Source organism: Tenrec ecaudatus, chromosome 7 (assembly GCF_050624435.1).
Source record: "Tenrec ecaudatus isolate mTenEca1 chromosome 7, mTenEca1.hap1, whole genome shotgun sequence".
In the NCBI taxonomy this organism is placed as follows: domain Eukaryota; kingdom Metazoa; phylum Chordata; class Mammalia; order Afrosoricida; family Tenrecidae; genus Tenrec; species Tenrec ecaudatus.
This window is the reverse complement of record NC_134536.1, coordinates 63,073,192-63,099,055: the sequence shown is the minus strand read 5'-3', so window position 1 is coordinate 63,099,055 and position 25,864 is coordinate 63,073,192. Positions and strand designations below refer to the sequence as shown.

The following is a 25,864-nucleotide window of genomic DNA, read 5'->3' as shown; positions in this document are numbered from 1 at the left end:
TGCCTATTGTTTCTTTTTGGCAGTGCCAATGTCGACTCTCATAAAGCAAGTTTAAACATGTCAGGTAAGCATCCATGTGACCCCTCCTCCCCCAATTATCTGTCTGTGCAAAGTAAATAGTCTGCAGAGTAAAAAAAAATGTCACAGATTTTAATACTATGTATGCCTCCTGGGGGGCAGGGGGAAGGGTCAATAAGAACTTTCCATTTTAAGGATCTGGATAAACAACTTTAAATGCCTGAATCATAAGCAACCTGAAATCGTAGAGAGTATAACAGTTTCTAACGCTTACACTAACTAGTCAGGTCTGATTTAACATGATTTTGGTTGAAACCCATACAAATTATCATTCTGAAAAGTCTGAGTTACACATAATAATATATAGCTTGGCTAATGGATCATCTGATCTCTATTACTGTAGTCTCCCCAAACAGTTAACTTGATTCAAGTGGAATAAAAAATATTCAAGGCAGAAGGAACACTTATAAAAAGACTGTTAACTTCAGGATCGGTCACCTCTATTCTCCACCAGCAGTTTGTTAATTCAGATACCCCATTAGACACCTTTTTTTGGGGGGGGGGTTCTATAAAAAACAACAACTCTATCAGTTCACTTGAGAGTAAGTGCTGAGTAAAGTGCTTACAAAAAAGGAAAGGAAAAAAAAAAAGACCCTGAGCTGTAAAACCCACTCCAAACGTAATCGAACCTTTTGGCTATTTAAAATCAGAAAATGATTAAAGTCACATGTACTGACTACTAACTAAGACGTCTCAGAGGTCCCAAATTGTTTTTAAGAGTGGGAAAGGAATAATTTCTCCATTTTGTGGAACTAAATTTAGTTTGCAATAAAGTTCAAAATTATAACACGTTCCCATCTCCAGAATCAATATTTTTAGATCAATTAGAATTTGGCAGAGTAATTTTAACACTAAAACGATACTGAGTAATATTATGTTGCCGCAGGGTATTTAAGAAAGCTTTTACTTTATCATGAAGAGCAAATTTCTGCATTACTTAGAATATACTTGAGGGGAGGGGTCTTGATCTAATCTAGATATTTAAATTAAAAATTTAAGTCCACATTTCTCTGAAAAATTGAGTTCAGAATTAAACAAAAACCTCCTACAGTTTAGGCTTTCTTGCTACATAAACTGAGTAACTACATAAATTGTAGTTTCCATGTCCTGAATGTACTTTAAGCATGACATCAAGAGGCCTCAGTGAGAATAAATACTGAGAGCTAACTCTTCTTTCTCGGGGACTGGAAACCTTCCAAGAGCAAATTCCCCAAACGTGACCTGTCACATGCAGCCCTGAGTGGGCTGTGGTCGGCGTGCAGTGGCAACTCTGTTGCTTGAGATAAATCAGGAAGTGGAATCAACACTTGACCCAATTCTAGCAACCTCTGGAATCCGTCAGCAAGCCCATAACCTGCCTGTGAGCATTACCATCTACAGAAGAGTCTAACTGAACACCTTCCAGAAAAACTGCTTCAGTTTTAAGAGATGCAATAGATGAAGAAAATGAAAATCTGCTAAAACCAAGCCGGTCCTCTTGTGACCCAGAATGGGCGCAGCTCGCTGACCAGAAGGTGTTACAGGAACCAGCTAGTTATCACATCTCTGCAAGGATGTGCACGCCAGCCTTTCAGAAAGCCGGACCTCGGGAGTTTACCATCCAGATGCGGCTGGCTTCCAGAGCAGAGGCCGAGGAGCGAGGAGTCCCATATGCTGACAGGTCAGCTCTGGCCCTGGCTAAGTGGCGTGGGCTGGGGTGCGTGCTGGGCGGGTGGTGGGGGGCCAGCCTCCTGGGCCAGCTGCAGGTGCTGAGCTGGGTCGGCAGTACTTGCTGCTAGCTGGAGCTCCCCTGTGGGCTCCTGCTGGGCGTGAAGGCATTCCAGGGTTTCCTTGGAGAGCGTGATGACGTGCACTGGCTCTGGCTGGGCAGGCTCCATCTGGCTTCCAATCACACTGAGGCCCTGGATGTGCTCAGTTGGCTCCTGCTGCGCGGAGAGAATCAAACCCTGCAGCTGCCCTGGCTGCTGCGTGAGCAGGGTGAGATTGGCAGCCTGATCGGGGGCCAGGCTCTGGGAGCTCTCAGCTGCCACGATGCTGATGCCCTGGCTGGGGCCGGGCATGAAATTGATGTTATGTACAGAATCGGTGACGAGAAGCTGGATTTCCTGCTCTCCGGAGGCCGAGAGCTGATACGGCTGCAGATGGAGAATGTTCCGCACCTCGTCCGCACCACTACTGCCGGACCCGCCGCTGGGGTCTGCAACGGGCCTCTCTTTGCTGTGGATTTTCAAGTGAGCTTTCAAGTTGTCTAAGCGGGCAAACTGTAAATTGCACTCCGGGCAGGAGAAAGGCTTTTTGCCCGTGTGGAGAATGCAGTGTCTCCGCTTGGCACTCGAGTCCGAGAAGGATTTGCCACATATGCCGCAAGAATACGGCTTTTCTCCTCTACGAGAAAGCATGCACAGTACGTGTGAGATGGACGCAGCAGCTTGGGCCTCACCTGACTGTTTGGGGAGGAACACCAAACCACGCTCCCTGCCGTATGACTGGTTCTGACTCACAGAGAGGCTGCCAGGAAGAGGGAGCAGTGAGCTGGACTGGAAATCCTAAGTCACGGGTATCTTACTACCTGAAGGACTTGGAGCCAGTTACAACTTCCAGCAGCTTATGATTCTACCCTAATCAGAAAGGATAAAATAGAATAAAATAAAATGAGGGTTCAGGGGTGGTTCAGAAGAAAGGGCAGCAGAGGGAGTTTGACAGGCTGAGCTACAACGTATGGGTCCACAGCATAGATTTCAGATCAGAAAGGAAATAGGCATTTCTGTTTTGTCTTCCCCCAAAGCCTGAAGACAGGTCCGATGCTAACATTCAAGCAGCTCTTAGTTATTTCTGATGCTGTGAGAACCACTCCCAGCTTTGATCTGGAAGTAAGTGGTGTGAACCAATGATTTAAGAAAACATTTATGTAAACTTTATTAGCGTTATTTTTTAAATTGAGTTTTGGGAAGCCTGGGACCCACACCTGGCCCCCAAATCAAGATTCAATCCATGAAATCGATGGGCAAACTTCTGGTCAGGATTGGCTGTCCCATTTTTTTTCTACATGGGACTTTCCGGTATTGAGGAAGTGAAAAAGAAGAGAGATGGCCCAGAACAATTCTACCAGAGTGCTAAGCCGGGGAGAAGGCCTATCTAGAAGGTATGTCGCCCCAGTGAACCCCAGACCTGAATGCAGAAAAGTCTCTGCGAAACTTTACCGGTGGATTCTGATGTGAGTCTGAAGAGAACTCTTGGCTGTGAAAGATTTGCCGCAAATTTCACAAGTAAATGGCTTCTCACCTGAAAACAAAACAAAAACAACCAAGCTGGATTTCAAAATATATATTTGGATAAGGAAAAAAGAAAACAAAACCATCCCCCAGTTTCGCAATCTCTAAAGGAACAGAGGCAGTATCATGGTTTGTACCCCCACTGAGCACCAACCAAGGACTGGCACACTTCATCACAGTCCCAGTGATGGCCGGAGAAGCCCCCCGGGGGCAGTTCTTGCCTGTCACACAGGCTCGCCAGGAGAAGGACTCCACAGCACCGGACAGCAGCAATTGGGAAATTCAGGCTGGCCGTTGCTCTGAGCGCCATCCACCTGGGCAGAAGCCGGACAGGTGACAGCTTGGACAAGTCTGTGCCTTTGCACATTTTGCTCCGGGCGGAGACCAGGCTGGTGCCACTTTTTCTGGAATTTCCCAGAGGGCAGGTAGGGCCTACAGTGCTCTTGGCTCTCTCTCCACAGTGGAAGGCGGAATGCCTGCTCGGTTTGTTTGTAAAGTTCTGTGAAGCCGACCACACGGACCGACTTCTTCCTTACATAACCCAAAGTGGGTTGTCGAACACCTTACAAAGTCTTTCTCTGGGCAAATGTTTTCGCCAGGACCAAGGTTCCAAGTAACAGAAGTTCCTTCTGGAAGCAGCATTCTGCAGCCCAGGCTCTTTAAAGAGTGAGCAGAAATCCCCAACCCAGGTCAAGCTAGGGAAGGTGTTTCTGTTCCCCCAGCTTCTAATGTGACCTTCTGATCACAGGACTGCCCACCATGCCACCTTCAGTGGGCTGACTCATTCTTTTGTGCATTCCTTCCATGCTCAACCACCGACTGGCCATGGCCACCATCCCCACTGCTCTCGGAAGCCACATTGCAGAAACTTGAGATGCTCACTGCCTCAGAAAGCGTCGGGGTCTTTCTGACGAGATGCACAGGTGATCGGGCATCAGAGGGCTGTGGATGACGGCACATTAGCATGAGTGGTAATCTACATCACCGAGTGCAGACAAGAGGATGGCTATGGGTTGGGGCAGGATCTGCTCGGATGCAGGTACTACAGAAATCACAACCGGAGGGCTGGTGTACTTCACTCACAGCCATCGAGGTGATGCCGACTCAGAGCACCTGACTGTGCCAGGGCAGAACTGCCCCTATGGGTTTCCCAGACTATAACAGTTAACAGGAGTAGAAAGCCCCATCTTTCTCCTGAGGAGCAGCTGGTGGTTTGGAACTGGGGAATGAACTAGGGAAGAAAGGCTTTGCCATCGAGTCAATTCTGACTCAGACTCACACACTCCCACTAAGTCGATGCCGACTCACAGCGACTCTATAGGACGGGTAAAACTGCCCCTTTTGGGTTTCCACGACTGTCACCCTTCTTGGGAGTAGGAAGCCCCATCTTCCTCCCAAGAAGCACCTGGTTGGCAGTTCTACACTCACTAGTGGAGCTAAAAACTGAGGCCTGGCCACAAGAGCGCTGAATTCCAAGCAGTGCTCCGGTGGAGCCACGGGAAATGTCTAGCAGAGGACGGACATGCCTAAAACACCAAGCTGATGAGCCTCGGTATGATGGCAGGGCGGGCTGGGGCTGCAGGCAGGAGGACCAGGCAGGAGCTTGCGCAGTCGTCTACACAGGAGGAGCTGAGGTGGCTGGAGGAGCAAGAAGTGGAAAGGTGACAGGGCCTGCGTGGCAGGTGGGACATGAGGGAAGTTTGTTAAGGATTAGACAGGTGGTGAAAGGAAAGGGCAGACACCCAAGGGTGATTCAAAAGGTTCCACCCACGGGGAAGTTGACAGCACAGAGTCACGTAAGGGTTTATTTAGAGACGCTCTTCTTAGCCCTGTGCTCCACTGACTCGACCCCACCCGGATGGCTGTGAACCTCCCCCTTCTCCCCTTAAAGCTCCAGGCAATAGCTACGATGGCTTGTTGGACATCACTGGATGAACTCTCACCCCTTCCTGAAACCAGGAATTGTCTTCATGGTGACTGGGAGCCCTGCAAGAACCGTCATTGCCAGGAAGTCGGTTCTGACACGCGGCGATCCTGTAGGACAGGGTAGAACTGCCCCTGTGAGTCGCTGAGACTTTAATCCTTTATCAGAGTAGAAAGCCCCGTTTTCCTTCTTCGCAGCGGCTGCTGGTTTGGAGCCCCAGCCAGGTACAACCACCACCGCGAGGCCGCCAATTCTGCCCCCACCGTCTGTTCAGTGGGTAATGCACTTTTAAACGCTTCACCGTCTACACGTCCTACTTCCCACTGTGGGATCTAGCTTGGCTTTTACTCTGAAGCTACCCACCGTAAAAAGATGATGACAGGTACAGAGTATAGAGACCACTCCCCATTCTCTGGAGCTAGCCTGTCAGCAGCGTGGTGAAATGTCTCTTCACAGACATCTCTTTGGGCACCGACACGTGCGGGCACGCCATCTAAACTCAGGTCATCTGGTGCGCGCTGTTCCAAAACCTATCAAGGTCCAGTGCCGTTAAAAAAAGGCGGCTTTGTGCTCCCTTGTATAAGCTGCCTGAAATGTACTTAACTAATCCTGCCTATGTAGGTCACTGCTAAGCCTGCGGGCAGTTGCCATCGTGACACCTGCTGCCTAAGAGTTTTCCAGAAGGCCCCTATCCCTACCACCAGTTACAGTTCTACATAAAACCGCCTATGTCCCAATGCTGAGGGGCAGGCTTCAAAAAGCTCTTGGAAAAAATTCCATTAGCTTTTGTTTTTTTCCATGAACTTTTTGAAGCCCCTTGTATTTGTCCATCTAATGGGGGCTCAGGGAGAAGGGGATGTCTGCTCCCCTCCTCCGACTCATGCAGCTGCACCCCGTTTCCCACAGGTGCCTGGCCATTCAATCCTGCGCTTTCTTCTTTGAAGAGCCTTTCCTGTCTGCTGCCCAGTTTTCTACTGGAACACTGTCTCACATACACAGCAAAGTCTTTTCACAGACTAGACATCTCTTCACGACACCTGCACCTTTCTTTCTCAGAGCCTCCCACCTGGCTCATCCCCAGACCCTCCTGCCTGCCTGTCCTCCCAGGGCCGTCTGAGTCCTCTCTGACACACAGATCCACAGCGTCTCCTCTATTTTCTTGACCACCCCCTCCAGTCTTCACAACAGGCTGGCCCCACTGTTTAGCAACCCCATCCCACCTGTTCCCTGGGAGAGGCCCGACCTGCAGTCCAGGGGTGGTGGTGGTATGTGTTTGTGTCTCCCCCAAACTCTCTGGGTTTGTACACCTCTGTCCCTGCTAGTTTTGTCCACCCAGAGCAGACTGTTCTTCCAGGACGCTTTCTCAGGGAAGGAAACCCCTCCCACCACACCATACTCCCTCATCATGTTCTACTGAGATTCTGCATGGATGGCTCGGAGGTTCTGTACGCGGTCATTGTGTAGGGCCTCGAGTCAGCAACAGGGAGCAAGGGGCACGAGGGTATGGGAACAAGTGGACGAGCTTTAGGAAGCTTCTCATGTAATCCAAAACAAGGTGGCCCATCACTATCTTATCAAAGCTGTGACGTAGCTAACTTAATGCTGGCTATTAGGCAGGGTGAGCTACCTCCAGTCTAAACTCATGCAAAGGAGTGACCCCAGCAGGGGTGGGACAGTTCTCACGGCCCTGGCTAAGCCCCCTAGGGTCCCAGTTTATCTTCTGACGGCCAACTTGGTTCTCAGGACGATGGTCAGGATGTACTGTGGGCAAGGGGACAGTGGCGTCTGCCCTTACATTTGCTGGCGTATCAGTGTTGGGAGGCTGCGGGGCTCTCCGCACTCAGTGCCAGCCAGCCTCACCGGCTCTACGCACTAGTCCCTGAGCTCTGGTGACCTCACAGGCCTGCCTGCCCTCTCGCCTCCATTGATCAGGTCGCAGCCTGATGATGCCTCCTCGTGGGCATCGCCTTCTCTCGAGGATTCTGGAACTTTCTTTTTCCCTGGAGTTGGGCCACACTCTCTACACCTTCCTGTTGAGCCACATGAGGGAACTGGAGGAGCCACGTGGAGACCCATGCCAGTGCTGAGATGCTTCCACCACCATGGATCCACAAGACTTTCCACCCACTGGCCCATGATCTTTCTGCCTTCGGAGTCATTGCAGGTGCTGTGTGTGTCTGAAGAGGAATTTATAGACAACATCTGACATATAGGCTAATATCAAACTTATGGACTTGATCTGGCTGGGTTGGGATGTTTTCCTCAATGTGCAATTGCTTTTGATATAAAGCTCTCCCTTATACACAGGCGTCCCTGGATTTGTTTATCTGGTCAACCCGGACTAACACAGTGGCTGTGTCCCTCTTGAAGAGCCACCTCATACTCAGCTTGGGTTCCCGGGGAGTTTGAAGCGACTGAGGCCCAGCGTTTACCCCGAAGTCAGGATGAGATGGCAGTCTGGGCTTTCTAGCCAAGCCCTCCCCAAGGTCTGCTCCTGAGATCAGCACACCACCGAGCCCAGCATGCAGTAAGCTCATTGCTCTGTGCGCCTGTGCGTGAACACAGATGCGCGGCTACAGATGCGCAGCTCCACCAAGCGTCCTCTGTTTCTACATTTTCCCAGTTGAGCCAGTTTTTGATGATGTAAAAATGTCCTAGGGTGGCACCTGACCATTCTCTGCATCAATAGCCCAAGGCTGAGCCCTCTGAGGCAGAGGTCAGACAGGTCTCCACCCTTCAACCTTTTCACCAGTTCTGACAGCTGTCCCTCCCAGGGCGAGCTCCCCAGGGTTCCTTAATTTGTTGCGGTGGCCACACTGAGTTCACAGACTGTTCTTACTGTTCAGGTGCTTGCCAGGGAAGTAATCAGCTACAGTTCAGGTTTGGGAAAGCTCAGGATGTAGTGCTTCCAGGAGGAAGCCTCTTCTCAGCCAGGCCTGAAGGCAGGCCTCTCTCTGGCCCCCCGCTTTCTCGGCCCCTCAGCTGGGACTCTGCCCGGCTCAGGCAAGTGTTACAACGCTCTATCAGCTGTGCTGATGAGCAGCCAGAGGCACACACTCGACCCAAGGCCCTCAACCCTGGTTCTCTGGGTCAGAAGCTTCACTCTCCTGAACGTCTGGAAGCACCCCCTCCACCAGCAAGCTCCTGCCTGGAAGCACCCACCTTTCTCGTTCTCTGCGTGGGCCAGGAAGCCCACCACGCTGTCTGCTGCCAGTCTCCTGGTCCGGCTACCGCTTCTCATGGTCGCTCTCCCTTCCCAGTGTCACAGGGCTTTGTCTCCTGGGTCAAGGAGGATCTCAGCCTGGGGATGCCAGGTCCAAAGGGCATGCTCTGGGTGTTCATGAAGACTCCCCTCTGGGATGGCAGCCCTGACCCATCCCTTCTCCAGGGTCCCACACTCCTTATTTGCATGGTGCATGGAACAAGGGTGTCATGTCCCCCCTACTTACTAGCAAGGATCCAACCCCACCTGGTGGGTCCCAAGCACCTCATTTGCATAGTCCCATCCAGTCATTTGTTGGAGTTACAATGCCTACAGCAATAAGAGCCAAGTCCAACAACTCACGGCATTGCAGTTGGGTTCACTTGCCTTCCCGATTCCAAAACGTCATCTCAGAACCCTTCCCGCCTCCTCATGACACAAACCCCTTCCTTTGGCTTCTCCCGAGCTTTGCCTGCTGGGATGAAGAGAGAAACCTGTGCTCCTCTTCATCCCGAATGACTTTCGAGGCCTCAGTCAACTCACAGGCCAGAAGCACCACTCATTCCTCTGATGTTCAAAAGACAAAAAAAATCGAGACAACACGTACGCTTCATCCTGGGCACTACTCAGCCCGACCTGCCACCTCTGCTCCCCCCAGTGCTCACATTTCCCCAGTGCTCACATTCCATGCGCAGGCTGATGTGGAAGTGTCAATTCCCGTCTCTGGATGGTGCCTCAGCACCCCGCTCCCCACACTGGCATCAGGGCAGCCAGGCATCGGAGCCCCAACCCGTTCAGATGCTGACTTGATTTGCCCTCCTCCTCTCAGCCCCACGTCCAACCAAGCTGACTCCTCTTTCCAGCTACATCCAACGTCGAAGCGCAGCAATACCTCTGCGGGCGAACTCAATTTGCTCCCAATGTGTGTTCGAACACTGAAACGTTCCAGAGCTACACCTAGTTTCCTCATAAGAAACCATGAAAACCGAATAATTGGCTCGGAGGCCCCAAAAGTTACCATTAGCCATTCACCTGGAGGCCATGCGCCTTTGGGCACGATTGCTGCCTCGGATACGCGGTCTCCACTGCTTCAGATTCACCCAGATCAACATTCGGTGCCTTTATCACATTTCCCCTCAGAAATGTTGGCAGTCCCGACTTAGTCATAGCGCACTCAGGCGCCAAAGCAGACAGTGGCGGCCTTTGACCCCCTCTTGGCTCCCAGTTCTCCTCTTAGCCCACTGCTGGTGGCACTCACTGCTCCGCAGCCAGGGTGATGACACTTTATGCAAACACAGCATGCACACGCCCACCCCCCACGACGACGAATGTCTTCACGCACTAACACAAGCACCATTTGTTGTCTGAGCAAGAGCAGCACTTAGACTGAAGGTCACCCCGCTGTGTCCACGGTGAGACCTGACGCGTGGCTCACACTCGGCCTGCACACGTTTTCTCACGCCAGACTTTCAGTTTGACTATCCAGCAAAGTCACGGGCACCAGGCAGATGTTTTTGAGCAGGGGGGAGCTCGAGCTTGGAGCCGTTCCACACCTTGAGGGATCAACGTCCTGGCCACCAGGTCCACACTGGCTACCACAGCGGGTCCCGCCCAAACCCTGTCTCCACTGGGCCACAGCAATGGGCTTCCAACACCCCTCTCTGCTTCCGCCCTGGCCACCCCTCCTCTCACCACACCCCACACCTCGCTGGAGCGGCCCCAGGGCCGATCACATTGCTTGTTCTCCTGCAAACCTTTCGACCCAGTCCGGTTTTCACGTGGCTTCCAAGGCCCTCAAGCCTTGTTGCTGCGCGTGTGCCATGGACTCTGACAGCGCCGTGGTGGGGTCCTGGGCTGTAATCTTCCTAGGAGCAGACTGCACTGCCAGGTCTTTTCTGCCGCAGAGCTGTGGGAAGGGTTGAACTGCCAACCCCGCGCACCTCCCCCCCCTTAGTAACAGAGTGCTGAGTCACTCGAGCTCTTCTTAACCTGAGTACACACAGGCACCACCTGGGAGCTTCAAAAACGACCACCCAGAGCAGTTCCCCAGTGTCTCCGGGGCTGGGACCGGGCCTCATCTGTGCAGCTGCTGAGAAGGCAGCAGCCCTGCCCAGCACAGGCTCCCTCGGCCTCTCCCTTCCACTCCCCGCCTCCTGGTATTTCTCTCTGAGGACTTCGTGCTTCCGGTAAAGGACCTACCAAACGATATATTGGTTTATGTTGTCTTGGACAACATAAAAAACGAAAACAACCACAGGTGTTTCATCATGAGGGGCATGAGTTTCCCACAGTCTCTCTGCGGACACCGCCATCTGTGGTCGCTGCGTGATTCGAGTCATTTAACAAGCGCCCATGACAGGCATGTACTGAGCAATGATCGGGTGCTGGGAGGGCGCTGCTCCAGGCCCTGGGGACTCAGCAGGGAATGAGTGGGAGGGAGCAGCTGTTCTTGAGAGGGCGACAGTCTAGCTGCAGGGACAGAGTGTTCAGATAAGTGTGTCGCATGTGCCTGGTGGGCAGATGCCAGGAAGAAGTGAAATGCCGGGTGAGGGGACAGAGTGGGGGAAGGCCTCACTGACCAGGTGGCATCTTAGGGGGCGATCCCCGTGCAGTGTGGGCATGGCAAGCCATTGTGACGAGGGGACCCAAAGATGGATTGCTGAGACCAGGCAACTCACAGGCACTCTGGGCGGGGTCCCTGAAACCAGAAGGCACCCTCATAGTTCTTCCGAGGAGCGGCTGGGACCCGGACCCCGCGGTTAGCAGGCCAGAGCTTAACCCACGGCCCCACCAGGGCTCTTCGGCAGTGGAACTCTTGCTGCTCACGGCTGCCGAGGCCACTGCGACACACAGTGGCCCTGTGGGACGGAGTCAAACTGTCTCTTAGGGGGCGGGGTGTAGGTTTTACATTGTTACAGGAGCGGCCAGCCCCATCTCTCCCACAGCCAGTCTGGCAACGTGGTTCTTGGTCACCACCGACCAACTCTGCACCGGCTGTGTGGTGATGGTTCGTGCCCACGTTTGCGTTTTCCCCATGCTCGCTTGCTGAGGTGTGCTCTCGGAAGGCTGACGACCACCAACAGCCTTCTTCTCCTTTCAGGCAGAAGTTGCTTGTAGGGAGCACATTCCCAGAGGTTCAACCGACAGCTATTTACACCATGCAAATGTCCTCTCTACACCAGTGCCAGGGAATGGTTACTCAGGAGGGGCCAGCTTGTATGTCCTTGCGACTCTGCTGGGCAGAGGGTGGTAAGAATTCACAGTTCTGGGTGCCCACGGGCTTTGCCTGGCTTGCTGAGTTGCAGTGGAAAAGGACCCGGAAAGGCAGCACCAAGGGTGAGTCCCTGACTGAGTCTGGTGCGCTAGGGATTGAGCCTTTTTTCACTAAAGAGCCCCCGACCGCATGCCATCAACAGGAGGATGGTGACTGACCGTCTTCAGACTGCCTCCCAGGGTCTTGTCAGACCCGGTACAGCCCACACACTCTAGTCAGACGGGGGCAGAGAAGTGCCATTGCAGGAAGGCATGATGCACCACGTTAAGGAGGATAGATTTTACCCAAAGAGCTCATCCTCTCACATACCAACTTCTCCCGAATGATCCTTGGAGCATAGCTCGAATATTGTGGTTTACAGATGTGCTTTATACAATTGACGTTTGTATATGGATGGATTGTGATAAGAGTTGTATGTGTCCCTGATAAAATGTTTTTAAAAAAAAGCTCATTTCATACTGCCCCATGTTGGGCGCCATTTGCGGTATGAGTTGGGGGTGCCAGCCCCCTCCCCCCCACCAATCACGGGTTCAGTAAGCACAATTGTATGGTTGAGACATATAAATATTATATTAAAGTCATCAAGAGCATGAGAGAGAGACGAGAGAATCAACTAATGGAGTCACATTTCATTGTTACATTTCATGGTAACAATGCTCAACTCAGCCCCGCTTGGTGGTCCACGTAGAAGGGGAAGGGCAGGAGGACAAGGGGAAAGGGAACAGGCGCGTGAGGAGAGGGGGAGCTGATGAGAGGTCAGGGGAGGAGCCGAGAGAAAGAGATCGCTATTGCTAACAAAGGCCTATATACCTTTGGGGGTGTGCAAGCCCACTAATTACAGGTAAAGACATAACATCACAAGAAGGGGTTGCACTATAGGTTATACAGCAATGAAATGGGACAATCTAGGGATATACGTGCAATAGGAAGACAAGGGATTGGGGGTATACATGTAACAAGATGTCCTAGATTCAGGATGGCGGTTTAACTTTGGATGACCGGGAGTAGGTTTGATCTCTTCTCTGTATCTCCATAAGAATCATTATTAGTAGGATATAAACCCCACCTACAGGAACCAAGCTAATGGTTGCAAGCCTTAGCCCATTGTCCCCAGCAGGGAGCAGGGCCTATCTTAGTCTGGTGACTTATTGCCTTCAGGGAGGATGTCTGTAAGCATCTGACCTCCCCCCACACTCCCACAACCATTTAGTCTGGGAAACTCATAGGGGCAGTTCTGCCCTGTCCTATAGGGTAGCTATGAGTTGGCATCAACTTGATGGCATGAGAGTTGAGTTGAGGTATCGCCATAGTAGGTACTGAGTACATTTTTGCTGGAAATGAGAAACATGATCATATCTGACTTTAAAAAGGGCACAGACTTCAGAGTGCAGATGTGTGATATGCTTTTGCTGCCTATCCCTGTATTTGCCCTATCACAGAACTTCCTGACTGGCTGTCTCTTTCACTTACAAATTGCATCAAGGTAAGGAGCCTGTGTTGGCATGGAAGGGAAACTGGAGCCCAGGCCCGCAGTGTGGGAACTCGTGTATTTTTATTTTTAGAACTTAGAGCTTGGGAAACAATATTTGACCACAAAAGAAATGAGGGGCTATTTGGTCTCCCAATGATAAAATTCAGAGGTTTCAAAATTTCACAAAAGTCTCCCTCAAAAAAGAAGGAAAAGGTTAAAAACATTCTCATTGTGGTACCATGACCAGGATGCTAATGTCCTCTCTCGTTCCTGGCGGTTCCCCCGGCCATGGAAACTATAAAGGCCATAGTTTATAAAGGTTAATGTCCTCTCTCCTTCCTGGCAGTGGCGCCCCCGCCCAAGGAAACTTTTTGGGTCAGGTCTGAACTAGGCAGCCCCTGTTTGGACGAAGCTGAAGCAGGTCCCGGCCCTGCACGTGCTTTCCTGCACATCCTGAAGGTAAGCAGCAGCTGGCGCCAGATAAGATAACCAGTGAAATCAGATGTTCCTGGTTCGAAGAAAGCTGCAAGGAGTGACAAGCAATTCTCCTGGTTTCCAGACCCCATATGCTAATTGCCCTACATTCCTCACCACCCCCTTAAAAAGCCCTCGCCTCCAGCTGCTGGGTAGACTTTCCTGACCTGTTGGCCTAGGTCACAGAACCTCCTCCCGGGTGCTCCCCCCACCTAATAAAGCTATTTCTGTTTCTGCTCTCCCTTGTCCGGTCAGTTATGTCCGTCTTCCTCCCTGTCCCTGTTTCACCTTTACATTCGGTGCTGAAACTCAAGAGAGGTAGGGACATGGGCTCCGTGCTATCTCGGCCCTGCTTCGTCTGGGACGCAGCCCATCCCTCCTCTCCTCTCGAACCCCCGGAGCCTGTCTGAACGAGCGACTTCTGGTCAGTATCTCTCTGTGTATATTTGTTCTGTCTTGTCTGTCTTATGTGTCGCTCTGGACACCGAGGACCAGCAAATTCATATGGCCACCTTTTCTCTGTGTCTACCTTCACAGACTTTGTCTCTGTGCTCACCTCCTGGGATTCCTGCTGAGAACAGGACTCCTTGCACTAGGCCCAGCAGTCACTGCACCTTCTGCCTGCACTGGAATGCAGAGGGTGTGTCTGAGCCCTTTCTACCTGTTTGTATGTTTGGTACTTGCAGCTCTGCAGTGCTTTCCCTAAAATGTTCTGCTTCCCCTTCCTCTAACCCTGAACAAAGGCCTGACCAAGCTCCATTTTTACCCTCCATAAAGCCAGGCTCCCTTCCCCATCCTCAGCTTCCATTGTGTCTCTCTCTGATCCGAGGTCCCTATCTGCCGATTCAAGCCGCAGGCCTGTGCCAGGGAACCTTTCTGTTCCAGAGAGTCCAGGACTCTCCCACTGGGCCCCTAGCTCTGACCCGGCCACCTCCTGACTGACGGGCAGGTGTGAACGGGGACCAGGGGATGCCCTTCTCCTCTGTCTGTACCCCCTGCAGTTTGAGACACAATGGTAAGTCCTCTGTCCCAGCCCCCTAAGGACAGTCCTTTGGGGTGCCTACTGCCAACCTTACTGAATTGGGTTTGGCTCCTGATTTCCGCCTTAAACGCATGGTCATTTTCTGTAACCAAGTTTGGCCTCAATACCAATTGAACAATGAGTTGCGCTAGCCAGAAAATAGCACTTTCGATTTTAACATTCTCCACAACCTCAACTATTTTTGTCAACAAACTCACAAATAATCAAAAGTCCTATATGTTCAGGCCTTTTTCTCTCTTCGCTCCCATCCCTCTCTACTACCTGTTCAAGATCTCTTAGCCAAACACTCTTAATCAGGCCCAGACAGTACTCCCCTTCCGTCTTTCTCCAGACCCCCTGACTCCTTATCTGTGCCCCCAGTAAGGCCTCCTCCATATTCTGGGTACCCTCGCCATCACCTCCTCCGCTACCCCACAACTCCCAAAGGCTGAGGCACTGTGACTCCGACACCCATCCCCTCCCCAGAGCCAGACCCCTCAGACTCCCTGGAGTCTCTCCCTCTCTCCCCTTCTCGGCTCCCTCCCTGCTCAGATTCTGACAGACCTCCCAGATAGGGAATCAGAGCACAAATCCAAGGTCACCACCCTGAGACCAGAGGAGGGAGGGGTCAGAAAGTAACTACTTTTATCGCCACACTTTTGATTACAATATCCTCTGAAATCTCCACAATTTCTGCCAGTAAACTCAAAAATAGTCTGAAATTCTGTATGTCCAGGCTGCCTTTCCTGAACTCCCGTGCCTTTCTCTGTATTTCCTGCTGCCCTTCCCAAGTCTTCTTGACTAAAGAAAATTCCTCCTCTCCTCCTGCTTGTGGACCCCCTCTGGTGTCTGCCTTTTCAGACCTGCCTGAACACCGTGTCTTCCCTCCCTTCCTACTCACCGCTCTCCTTCAAGTGCAAAGAAGGGCACTGGTCACAGAAGTGCCCTAGACCCGGAGCTCCAACCAAAACCTGCCCGGAGGGCAGTCAAAGCGGACACTGGAAGTCCGACTGTCCTTGGAAAAGTGACAGGCCCTTTGTGTCTCCGCGTGGAGGGACTGTCCTGCCAATTCCTGACCCGCTGTTGGCTCTGCTGGGATTGCCCGAAGTCTGAGGAGACCTTGACTGGACCCGCGTCACCCTCACCAAGCCTAGGGTATTACTCAAGGTATCGGGTGAGTAAATTTCCTTCTCACACAGAAGCTATCTTCTGACCTGCCCTCATTTTCTGGGTTAGGCAGCCCTTCCTCAATCTCGGTCATGGATACTGATGGCAAGCCTACCTGCCCCAGGTGTACTGGCCCTTTAATCATTCCTCCTTAGAATCCCTTTGTGCCCAGTCCCTCTGTTGGGAAGAAACATTTTAAATTAGTTAGGAACCTCCTTACACCTTACTTTTGGTCTCACAGCACCTCTGATCCTTCCCCTTCTTTCACCTGACCTGAAAGAACTGGCCCTACAGACCCCGTTGCTTCCCGATGCTAACCCATCATACACTGATGCCTCCTTTCTAACCACCTCATTCCTCCTACCCACTCTCCTTGCAACACTCCAATCTTACAAGTAAAAACAACCAAATGGTACTTATTGCTTGGTCCAGGACCTGCGCCTCATTAACGAAGCTGTTACCCCAAACACCTGGTGGCTCCCAACCCCTATAACCCAGCTTGTCAACATTCCTTTGCCTTTACCTGCAGCCCCTCCTAAAACAGTTCAAATGCAGACACAGCCCAACTCTCTTAACTTCTCTCCCCCTCAAGACACACTATCTCTTTCTGCTACTCTCTGTTTAAGCCTGTGCCTCACCCTCACCACTCAGAGTTTAACTCTAAGTCAAAGCTGCCTTTAACAAACTCCAACACACATCCCTTCACCCCCAACCTAGAGTCTACCAAACCCTGCCAAACCTTTTTACTCTACACGGGCAAAAAACAAGGTATAGCAGTCGGAGTCCTGGCTCAGCCCCTGGGGCCCCCTCTATCCCTGGGGCCCCCTCTATCCCTACACCTTGTCTGTCTAAGCAACTAGATAGGACAGTCAAGGTTGGCAACCCTGCCTCCAGGCCATGGCGGCAGCCACCACCTTCACCAAAAGAGCCCTAAAGTTAACCTGGGGAAAGCCTATCCCCACAGGCTGCAGGACCTCCTCTCACACTGAGTTCTGTCTTTGCTGTCTCCAAGCCGCTTGCAGAAAATCTATCGCATGGTTTATCGAAAACCCTAACATAACTCTGCGCCAGGCTCCCTCTTTAAACCCAGCAACCCTCTTGCCTCAGCTCCCAGACTCCCTGGAACTTAGTGGTCACTCCTGCCCCCAGGCAGTTGAGGCACTAACCCTGCCCAGACCCAGACTCTGATCAACAGTATCCTAACCCAGATCTAACTTTGTTTGTTGATGGCAGTTCTGTCTTAGATGCCCAGGGGCAACGGCAGGCTGTGTATGCTGTCCTCTCACTTGACCGAGTCTGGAAAGCGGCATGCCTCCCAATAAAACTACTTCTCAAAGAGAGAAACTTGCTGCTCTCACTTGAGCTCTCCATCTGGCTGAAGGAAAAGACGGCGAACACATCCTCTGATTCTAAGCATGCGTTCCTTACAGCTCACTGTCATGTCACCCTCTGGAAGGAGCGGGGATTCTCCGACTACCAAAGGGTCCCCCCATAGTGAACGGTAACTTAATAGCTCATCTCTCACAGGCTCTTCAGCCGCCAGCAAAAGTAGTCATCGTCCATTGCAAAGAACATCAAACTGATAACTCTCTTGTCTCCCTCCAAAGGCAGTTAACATCCTTAGCACGAGTCACCCTACAATATCGCTTAAGCTCTTGACTTATTAACAGTAGATAAAAGAGGAACATGCATGTTTCTAAATAAAGACTGTTGTTATTGTATTAATCAATCGGGCATAGTTAAAATGTGAAGGCACTCCGCACCATGGCCAACAAAATCAGGAAACGTCAGTGAAGCACCACCAGCTTCTCATGGTTTTAAAATCCTGCCATGACCTGGGTTATGCCCCTCACCGGGCCTCTGATAATAATCTGTGTACTTGGCTTTTAGCTCTTTGTGTGTTTATATTCTCGCGGAAATGGATGAAAGATATCTCCAACCTGACCTTCAATCAGCTTCTTCACCCTTACAGTCCACTGCCGACCGGCCCAGCCCCAAACCTTCCAACTCTTAATGCCCCCCCCCTTCTTCGCCCTATCTCAGCAGGAAATAGTTAAGACAGAAAATGTCGCCTCATTACCAATATTAAGAAGTTTGGAATGTTTGGGTAGGGTCTGAACTAGGGAGCCCGTTTGGACGAAGCTGAAGCAGGTCCCGACCCTGCACGTGCTTCCCTGCACATCCTGAAGGTCAGCAGCAGGCGGCGCCAGATAAGATAACCAGTGAAACCAGATGTTCCTGGTTCGAAGAAAGCCGCAAGGAGTGACAAGCAATTCTCCTAGTTTCCAGACCCCATATGCTAATTGCCCTGCATTCCTCACCACCCCCTTAAAAAGCCCTCGCCCCAGCTGCTGGGTAGACTTTCCTGACTCCCCGCACCTAATAAAGCTATTTCAGTTTCTGCTCTCCCTTGTCCTGTCAGTTATGTCCGTCTTCCTCCCTGTTCCTCAGTTTCGCCTTTACAGAAACTATAAAAGCTCAGCCAAGTTTTAGATCTTCTATCTCAGTGCAGGGCAGCTGAGGCTTTAAAAAAATGCTCTTGACCAAGACCGTTGAAAGGATCCACATTTCAACATTTCTGACTCCAACAGGAGATCCAACCTGCCTTACTCAATCCTGCCTCTTCTTCGTCATCGCTGATGCTGGCTTTTCTGGAGGTGGCCACACTCAAGTGCTAAGCATGGGTTCTAGAAGATCCTCGAAAAGAACCTTAGCACACGCTGCCACCATGCTCATTGCCTTCCTTTTTTCAAAAGAAGAAAAAAGTTCCTTGATATTCTTCAACGCTAACGTCAATTCGGAGTCAAACCCAGAGCCAGCCAGACTCACTGTTGTGTCAAATTAAGCGAGGGTCCATATATCAAAGCATTCAATAGGGAATTCCGTTCCACTCATCTACGAAGGGAGTCCTGGTGGCATAGTGGCTACGCACTGGGCTGCCAGCCTCAAGGTCGGCAGTTGGAAACCTTGGAAACCAAGGTCAGCAGGCTCTCTGTGGGAGAAAGACGAGGGCTCTACTTCCATAAGGAGTCAGTCTCAGAAACCCGCACTTTCCCAGAGAACAGCGTTAATTGTAAAATCCCAGGCAATTTACAATAACGATTTCCAAACACAGCCTGGGCGTGGGCTCAGAGTATTTCACCAGTTGCTCTCCTGAAGACACCCTCACAATCTCACTGCCATTCAGTCGAGTCCCCCAGACGGCAACCCTGCAGGACAGAGTAGAACTTCCCCTGTGGGTTTCCGAGGCTGCAACTCTCTTCACGGGAGTACAGGCCTCATCGTTCGACTGTGGCGCAGCTGCTGGATTCAAACTGCTGACCTGGTAGTTAACAGCCAAACACGCAACCCGAGGTGCCACTGAGGCTCCTCTGAAACAGACAGTGCACTGGGAAGGCCCCAGGAGGCAGAGTTTACCTGTGTGTGTGCGTAGATGTTTCTTTAGCTGAGACACATCCATGAATTTGTGATGGCAGTGGCTGCATTCCGGTAATGAGTGGCCTTGTCACAACAATAAAAAAAGTGTCAGTGCCTGTACGCTCTCTGCATGTCTTCAGTGATTGGTGACTGCGCTTCCCTGAAAAATAACCACCTTAAATACGGCATTTTAACCAGGCAACAGTGCTTGTTAGAGACTGAGTGGCAACAGGTAATATTGTCCTAGGCAGCTGCACTCGGGACAATACTGCTTCCCCAAGAGAGCTGGGACACTTTCCACCGTGCTAGGCAGCACCTCCTTTGTTTCTCGAAGCACTAGTGGCATCTCACGTGGCATTCCCAGTTCTCCCTTCTCCTTTCTTATAAGTTGATGGGACAGTGGGTGGAGCCAGGTGGGAGAAAGCCTGGGTTGAGGGTCATGGCGTGGTGACGTCTAGACCCCACTGGCACCAACCATCAACCTGCATCCTCGTAGGCAAGTGGCACTTCTGAAAGGTACCAATTCTGGGGTGTTTCTGCATGGATACAAGTCACGTGGAGGTGGGGGCTGTCCAAAAACAGCTCACGTGGTTCGCTTTGAAGAGCCCTCCCTCTCAACACTCCATCATCGGAGCGCCAACCTAAGGGCTCAGAAAGCATCCCATGGGCACCAGTGTTCTCCCCAGCACCAACCCGGTGCTTGCCTGCTCCACTGTACCTGTATGCACGCGGTAGTGGCTCTTCAGCTGCCGCTTCTGGCTGAAGTACTTCCCACACTGGTCACAGGTAAAGGACTTCTGGCCTGCCGAAGGAGAACAATGCACGGGGGCATGCACAGGTGGGAGGGCACGAGAAGGACGCGAAGGTCAATGGCCACAAGGGGCCTAAACTCACTGCCATCGAGGCAATTCTGACTCAGCAACCCCACCGGCCAGGGTCCAAACTGGCCTGTGCGTTTCTGAGACGGTAATTCTTTGTGGCAGTAGGAAGTCTTGTCCTTCTCCTGAGGAGTGGCTGGTGGGTTCAAGCTACTGGTCTTGTGGTTAGCAGCTGGCTGCATGCCCGCTGCGCCACCAGGGCACCTAGGTGTCCCTTTGCTACAAAATCATACAGGGCGCTTGTCTGCAAGCCTAAATGCCATCAGTGTCGATGGCAGTACCATTAATGTGCACAAGTATGGAAGGCAATCAGGAGTGGTGGAGACTGGGATCAACCTAGGGCTTTGAATATGTTGTTTGTTCCAGTTGGACCTCCTGCTGAGAAATGGCATTTCCACCCAAACCCGAGTCAGAATCCACATTCTTAACAGGAGCCCCCAAAGTGATTCTTACAGATCACCAGGTGAGTCTTACCTGTGTATACCTTGGGAATCACTTGGGGATCGTGTTAAAACGTAGTACTGATTCAGTGGGCCTGGGTCAAAAATATACATTCTTAGCAGGGGTCGGGGAGACTAGAATAAACCAGTTCCAAGTCCTGGGGAGAAGTGGGGCTGGGGTGGGGAGGGGGGAAATCCAGGCGTCCCTGAAAGGCCTTCAAAGTAAAGTAATTTGAATCTCTGGTATTTACACAATGCATTTTCTGTACCCCAAAGTGCCTGTTTCCAGGCTCAGTGCTGCACAGAGCTCTCAAGGTACACTGAGGCAGATGCCTAATGTCCTCTTCAAAGATGCCATGTGGGGCATGCCCAGCCTAAGAATAGGAGCCTGGTGGCAGCAGGCCCCCTGGGGCAAGCGGGCTTACCTGAGTGCAGGCTCATGTGCTCCAGCAGGGAGTGCTTGGTGGTCAGCGCCTTGCTGCACACAGTGCAGGCGTAGGGCCGCTCGCCTGTGTGCATCCTGGTGTGGACCTGCAGCGAGTGCTTCTGGGCAAAGCCTTTCCCACACTCGTTGCATTTGAAAGGCCGCTCCCCTGCAACAAGAACCAGGGCAGGCTGTCAGCAAGAGTCCACAGCCTTGGGCCCCTCCAAAATTAAATGCAAACAAAGGGATCCCGCTCAGAAGGCAAAGGTTCCCGCCCCCCCCCCCCCAAAAAAAAGGAAGCAGGCATGAGGACATCCGGCAACATAGACAACCAGGAAAGTGAGACCAGGTGGTTTCAACGTCAGCAGTGGGGAAAGTGGCACCTGAGTGGAACCTAAGTATCAAGACTGCGCCTCCGGCAGGCTCAGCAATTAGTGGCTCTAGAAGAGGGGGTGACAGAGGAAGGGCAGCTGTTTCAAAGGAAGGTAGCCCTTCCCTGTACGTCCAGGCCTCAATTCCCTGTAGCCAGGAGACTGGGCCACCCCCAAACAGAAATTAAAAGATTATTCTCTGGGATGGAGTCACCAGGCACTGCTGAACAGGAATACCACAGAGAGGCTGTCAGATAGAGCCCAGGCCTGAGAAGACTCAGCCTCCCGGGTCCTCCTCCCTCTTTTGCCCCAGGACACTGGCAGCCAGGCCTCCAGCCTTGGGGGGCGGGGGAGAGTGGAGGTACCTTCCCATGGACCGCCAAGGGCCCAAGAGAACTCAAGCTGCAGGACCAAGAAATGGGGCCGCCACCCAGGGTCCAGCGAGGCCCCTGCCTGCGAGTGCCATCCACACTTGCAGGATAGTCACTTGGCTTTTGTCTGACATTAGTATGGATTTTTAAAACAAAACAAAATCACCAGACATTCCAGGGGTGTCTCTAACAGAGGCAGAGACCAAAATGAACAAAGAGAAAGAGCAAGGTGCAGCCATGGCAGGCTGCCCAGCGAGGGAACTCTGGCAATGAGCAAACATGTCAACGTCAGCATTAACACGCCCATGGGGCCAAGTGGTGCCTTGTCAACAAAGCAGAGGATGGGGCGTTTAAAACCCAGACAGCGAAAAGGAGCTCCCAGAAACAGAGTGGACAATTTGAAGTTGTCACACAGACGGAAAGATTTCCAAAAAAAGAAATCTCCCAGACAGTCGTGTGAAAGATGAAGGAAAATTTGAGAGAATTCAGGCAGGAGGACCCAAAGGTCCAGCAAGAAGACAGAAGGGGTCGGGGTGGGGAGACAAAAGGGAAGGAAATCTATTAAATAACTTAGGAAAACTTCCCCGAACTTAAGGATAGGAGTTACTAGCCTATACAGACCTACCCGGTATCCATTCCGGCAGAACAGAGCGGACTCACGCCAATGCACTGCATATTACTAGTGGGGACACAGGACAGCCCTGTATGCCATTTTAACTCTCTCAACTATACCTCTACATTTTACAATGTTTCATGGGCCTTTTTCATGAAGTACCAGAACTTGCAGCTTTTGAACTACCTGCACTTAACACTCTTAGGAAACCCCGAAGCACCACTTGAAAGCAGGAGCGGCTCGAGGGGTGGAAACCAGACCCAGGCGATTCTAAGGTGCAGCTAGGACAGGACTGCGACCACAGGCCCTCCGAGCTGTGGAATGGTGGGAGACTACAGCTCTGCTCCCTATACTCAAGCTCACAATTAAAACGAGGGCCATGCTGTTAGCTGCTGTGGGGTCAGCCCCAACTCATGACCCCAAGATGAGATCGAATTGGACTGTTAGGATCCACTGCTTCCACTGGCTGGTTTTCAGAAGTTGACCGCCAGGCCTGTCTTCCCAGTCTGGAAGCTCTGGCGAACCTGTTCATAATCACGATACACAAGCCTCTGATGGGGTGAGCGGCGGCTGCGCTGGTGTGCCAGCCAGGAATCAAACCTGGGTTTCCTGCACAGAAAGCAAGATCGCTGCCATCCAGGGGTATGCTAGTAGCTACAACCTGATCTCCAACCGAGGGAGTTCAGGGTCTGGAGAGAACTCAGGGAAGAAGGCACAACACCTACAGCCATACTGTCCAACCGGGCGGCTACTCGCCGCATGTGCTTATTCCACTCGATTTCAGAAAATCGGGGCTACTGTGTTGGGCAGCACATACTCCATCTGAAAGGGACTCCGTTATCTTTCAATTCCATTTTTTCTACAGACTTGTCTGTGTGCATCTGTGTATGAGGCTACGCATACACAGGTATTACCTGTGTAAACGGTATCACTAGTAGGGCTTCCTTTTATATATGCGTGGGTTTATTCCCAATGAGGCATTTTCAACATGGCCTAAATCCAGCAGTCACTGAACGGTCCTGGGCAAGTTATGGAAACTTTCTAGGGCATGGTGTCTTCATCTGTTCAATGGGGATGTCATCTGCCTCGCAGGATTGACGTGGGAATTCAATATGCTAACGTGTATAAAGGGCTTTCGTAATACAAGGTACGCCACACAGAATTGCGCAGTAGCTACGACTCATCCACCACCTGCCAGTCTATTGCACCCGGACTGGTTTTCATGCCGCTGTGCTAGGAACAATGTGCCCAGTATTCCAAATACCGGCCGCTCACCCCGGTGCCTCTAGACTAGTCTATGAGGAAAGACCTGGCAATCTACTTCCAAAACAGAGCCGATGAAAATGTTAGCGAGCACAACAGGAAGGACCTGTCCAACTCGCTTCCTTCAAACACATCCCGAGGAAGGCTGGATCTCAAGAGAACGTTTGGCGAAGGACAGGGCCAAGGAGGGTGTGGGAGACCCTTGGTGAGATGGACCTACACGTGCTCTGCTATACATAAGGGGGCCGAGGGTTCTAAGCGTCTCGACTCGGTGGCACGGCCTCACCACCCTCTGCCAGGCTCCGCAACGCTACGCAAGTGTAATGAATTACCGGTGTGGCTCCGCTGGTGGATGGCTAGAAAGTGATTGTACTTAAAGACTTTGCCACAGTCTTTGCAGCGGGCCTCGGGGCCAGCGCGTTTCCGCCTTCCGCAGGCCCTTTTGGCGGAACCGTTGTCGTCTTCGTCCCCAACGAGTTTGTAATCTTTAAGCTTGACAGATCTGCGGAGCCTCCGCTTGCTAGAGCGGCTCTGGCCGGCCTGCCCGTCCTGGGTCTGGGGATCACAGTTCTCGTCCTTTTCAGCAGGCAGTTCTTCCACGCCGCTGCTGGACTCACACGTCGGCGGATCCTCTTCCACTTGTTTGCCCGGGCTCTGTTGGCTCAGCACCCCACTGCCACCTTCACTGGCCAGAAAGTTCTGTCTGTTTTGCACCGAGTTGTTCACCCTGAGCTGTATGTCTTCCTCGGCAGCCAGTCCTGGTTTACCTCCTTCCTGTGAATGGTTGACTTTCCTTGGTCTTCCCCGTTTCCGCTTAGGAGGATCATCATTTTTCTTATTAGAGATCACCACCACCTGCGCCCCGGCAGGATTCAAAGTTGAGGGCTTGGGGGAGCTGTGGTTATTCTGGAAGTCTGTGCACGCCTTTACCAGGTCATAGACTTTCAGGAACTGAGCCGTTGCCAGGATGTGCTCGGCAGCTTTCTCACTGGCGTGGAGATCACCCGTGTAGATGAATTCCAGGAGGATACTGAAGGTATCAGCCAGCATGCCTTCTAGCATATAAATGGACTGGCCCGTCTCCCCCTCATCCGCAAACATCGTGGAGAAGTACTCGCTGCTGGCAGCTAGCAGGGCTTTGTGGGCCCGGAAGTGCACGTTCTCCACGATCAATGTTATGTCACAGAGAAAGCCCTTCTTCCGCTGATCCTCCAAGCTGGCCAGGACAGAGTCGCTGTGAGTGGCCGAGTGGACAGTCAGGCATCCCGCAGGCTGCTCGAGGGACGCTTCTGCCATTGTCCAGTCAACGTGTCAACAACCTGAAACAAGAAAACAATGTGGAAAGAGGAGAAAGCTTCGTCCCACAAGGCTAATCTCAACACTAATAAATGAGCATGGGATGCGCCCCGTTCACACGGTGCGCTGGATTTTAACCATTGCCCAGTTTCCAAAAAGTCACGTGCAAGAGCGTAGCTTTTGGAGCGTTCTCATTCCTGATGCACCACGAACCAGCTCCGCTAGGCCAATTCCCACTATCCACGCGTGCCTCTTTCGGGGCTCTGATTTTCCCCGGTGGAAATGAAGGCACTGGGGTCAGCCTCCCCCAAAGTCCTTCCCAGGACTAACTTTCTCTGTTGGTCCGCGGGCGGGTACGGGAAGCCCCGCCTCAGCCTCGGCTTCACTAACCCCCGCGGTCCCGGAAAGCTCCTGAAGGTGGGGGCAAGCGACGCAAAGGGACCAGTGCAAAGTGAACCTGTGGCGGGCCGCTGCAGTACCCGGCGGCTTCCGCGGCAGCCGGGCCTCGCTCGGGAAAGGCAGCCGGGCCCAGGCGGGGCCGCGGAGCCTGCAGGGAAGGGGGCGGCCAGGCTGGGGCAGGTCCCAAAGCCGCGGGGGCCCGCGCTCACCGATTCGGCCCGGGCGGACCTACCTCCGCTCTGTCCGGCGGGGCCCGAGTGCGGCCGCAGCCGGCCCAGCAGCGGCTCAGCTCCGCGGCCCTGCGCCGGGCTCCTGCGCCACCCGGGACCCAGCCCGCCGCGGCGCCGCCGCCAACCCGGAAGCAGCGGGGCGGGAGCCGCGTGCGCGCGCCCGAGACCACGTGCCCGCGGGAACGCCCCTGGCCGGCCGCCTCCCACCGCGGGGGCGGCCCGGGTCCCGCGCGGCGCATTCGGGGCATCGCGCGGGCGGGCGGAGAGCGGGTCCTGGTG

At 52.4% G+C, this 25,864-nt stretch overlaps 1 protein-coding gene across 4 annotated transcripts; it reads right to left on the bottom strand.

Annotated features, from left to right (window-relative positions):
• Positions 1-129: 129 nt before the first annotated feature.
• ZBTB24 (zinc finger and BTB domain containing 24) lies at positions 130-25,711 on the bottom strand. 4 transcript variants are annotated; one of them, XM_075554683.1, is made up of 7 exons: positions 25,588-25,711; positions 23,993-24,979; positions 21,044-21,211; positions 20,019-20,102; positions 19,301-19,384; positions 3,279-3,360; positions 130-2,463 (listed from the first exon to the last, which is right to left on the bottom strand). In XM_075554683.1, the coding sequence occupies exons 2-7, from the start codon at positions 24,954-24,956 to the stop codon at positions 1,740-1,742; spliced, it is 2,106 nt and encodes a 701-aa protein (XP_075410798.1). In that variant the 5' UTR covers positions 24,957-24,979; positions 25,588-25,711; the 3' UTR covers positions 130-1,739. The 4 variants fall into 4 exon arrangements, 2 of the variants coding, with proteins under 2 accessions (XP_075410798.1, XP_075410799.1); XR_012785375.1 differs by having other exon boundaries at positions 2,410-2,463; positions 19,301-19,460; XR_012785376.1 differs by lacking the exon at positions 130-2,463 and adding an exon at positions 2,482-2,696 and having other exon boundaries at positions 19,301-19,460.
• Positions 25,712-25,864: the final 153 nt, after the last annotated feature.

Coding starts and splice junctions, on each gene's coding strand:
- ZBTB24 (XM_075554683.1), bottom strand. CDS start 24,956: ATGGCAGAAGCGTCCCTCGAGCAGCCTGCGGGATGCCTGACTGTCCAC. Junction 21,212..23,992: donor CCACCAGCGGAGCCACACCG/GTAATTCATTAC, acceptor TTCTTGTTGCAG/GGGAGCGGCCTTTCAAATGC. Junction 19,385..20,018: donor CCACTACCGCGTGCATACAG/GTACAGTGGAGC, acceptor TGTTGTGACAAG/GCCACTCATTACCGGAATGC.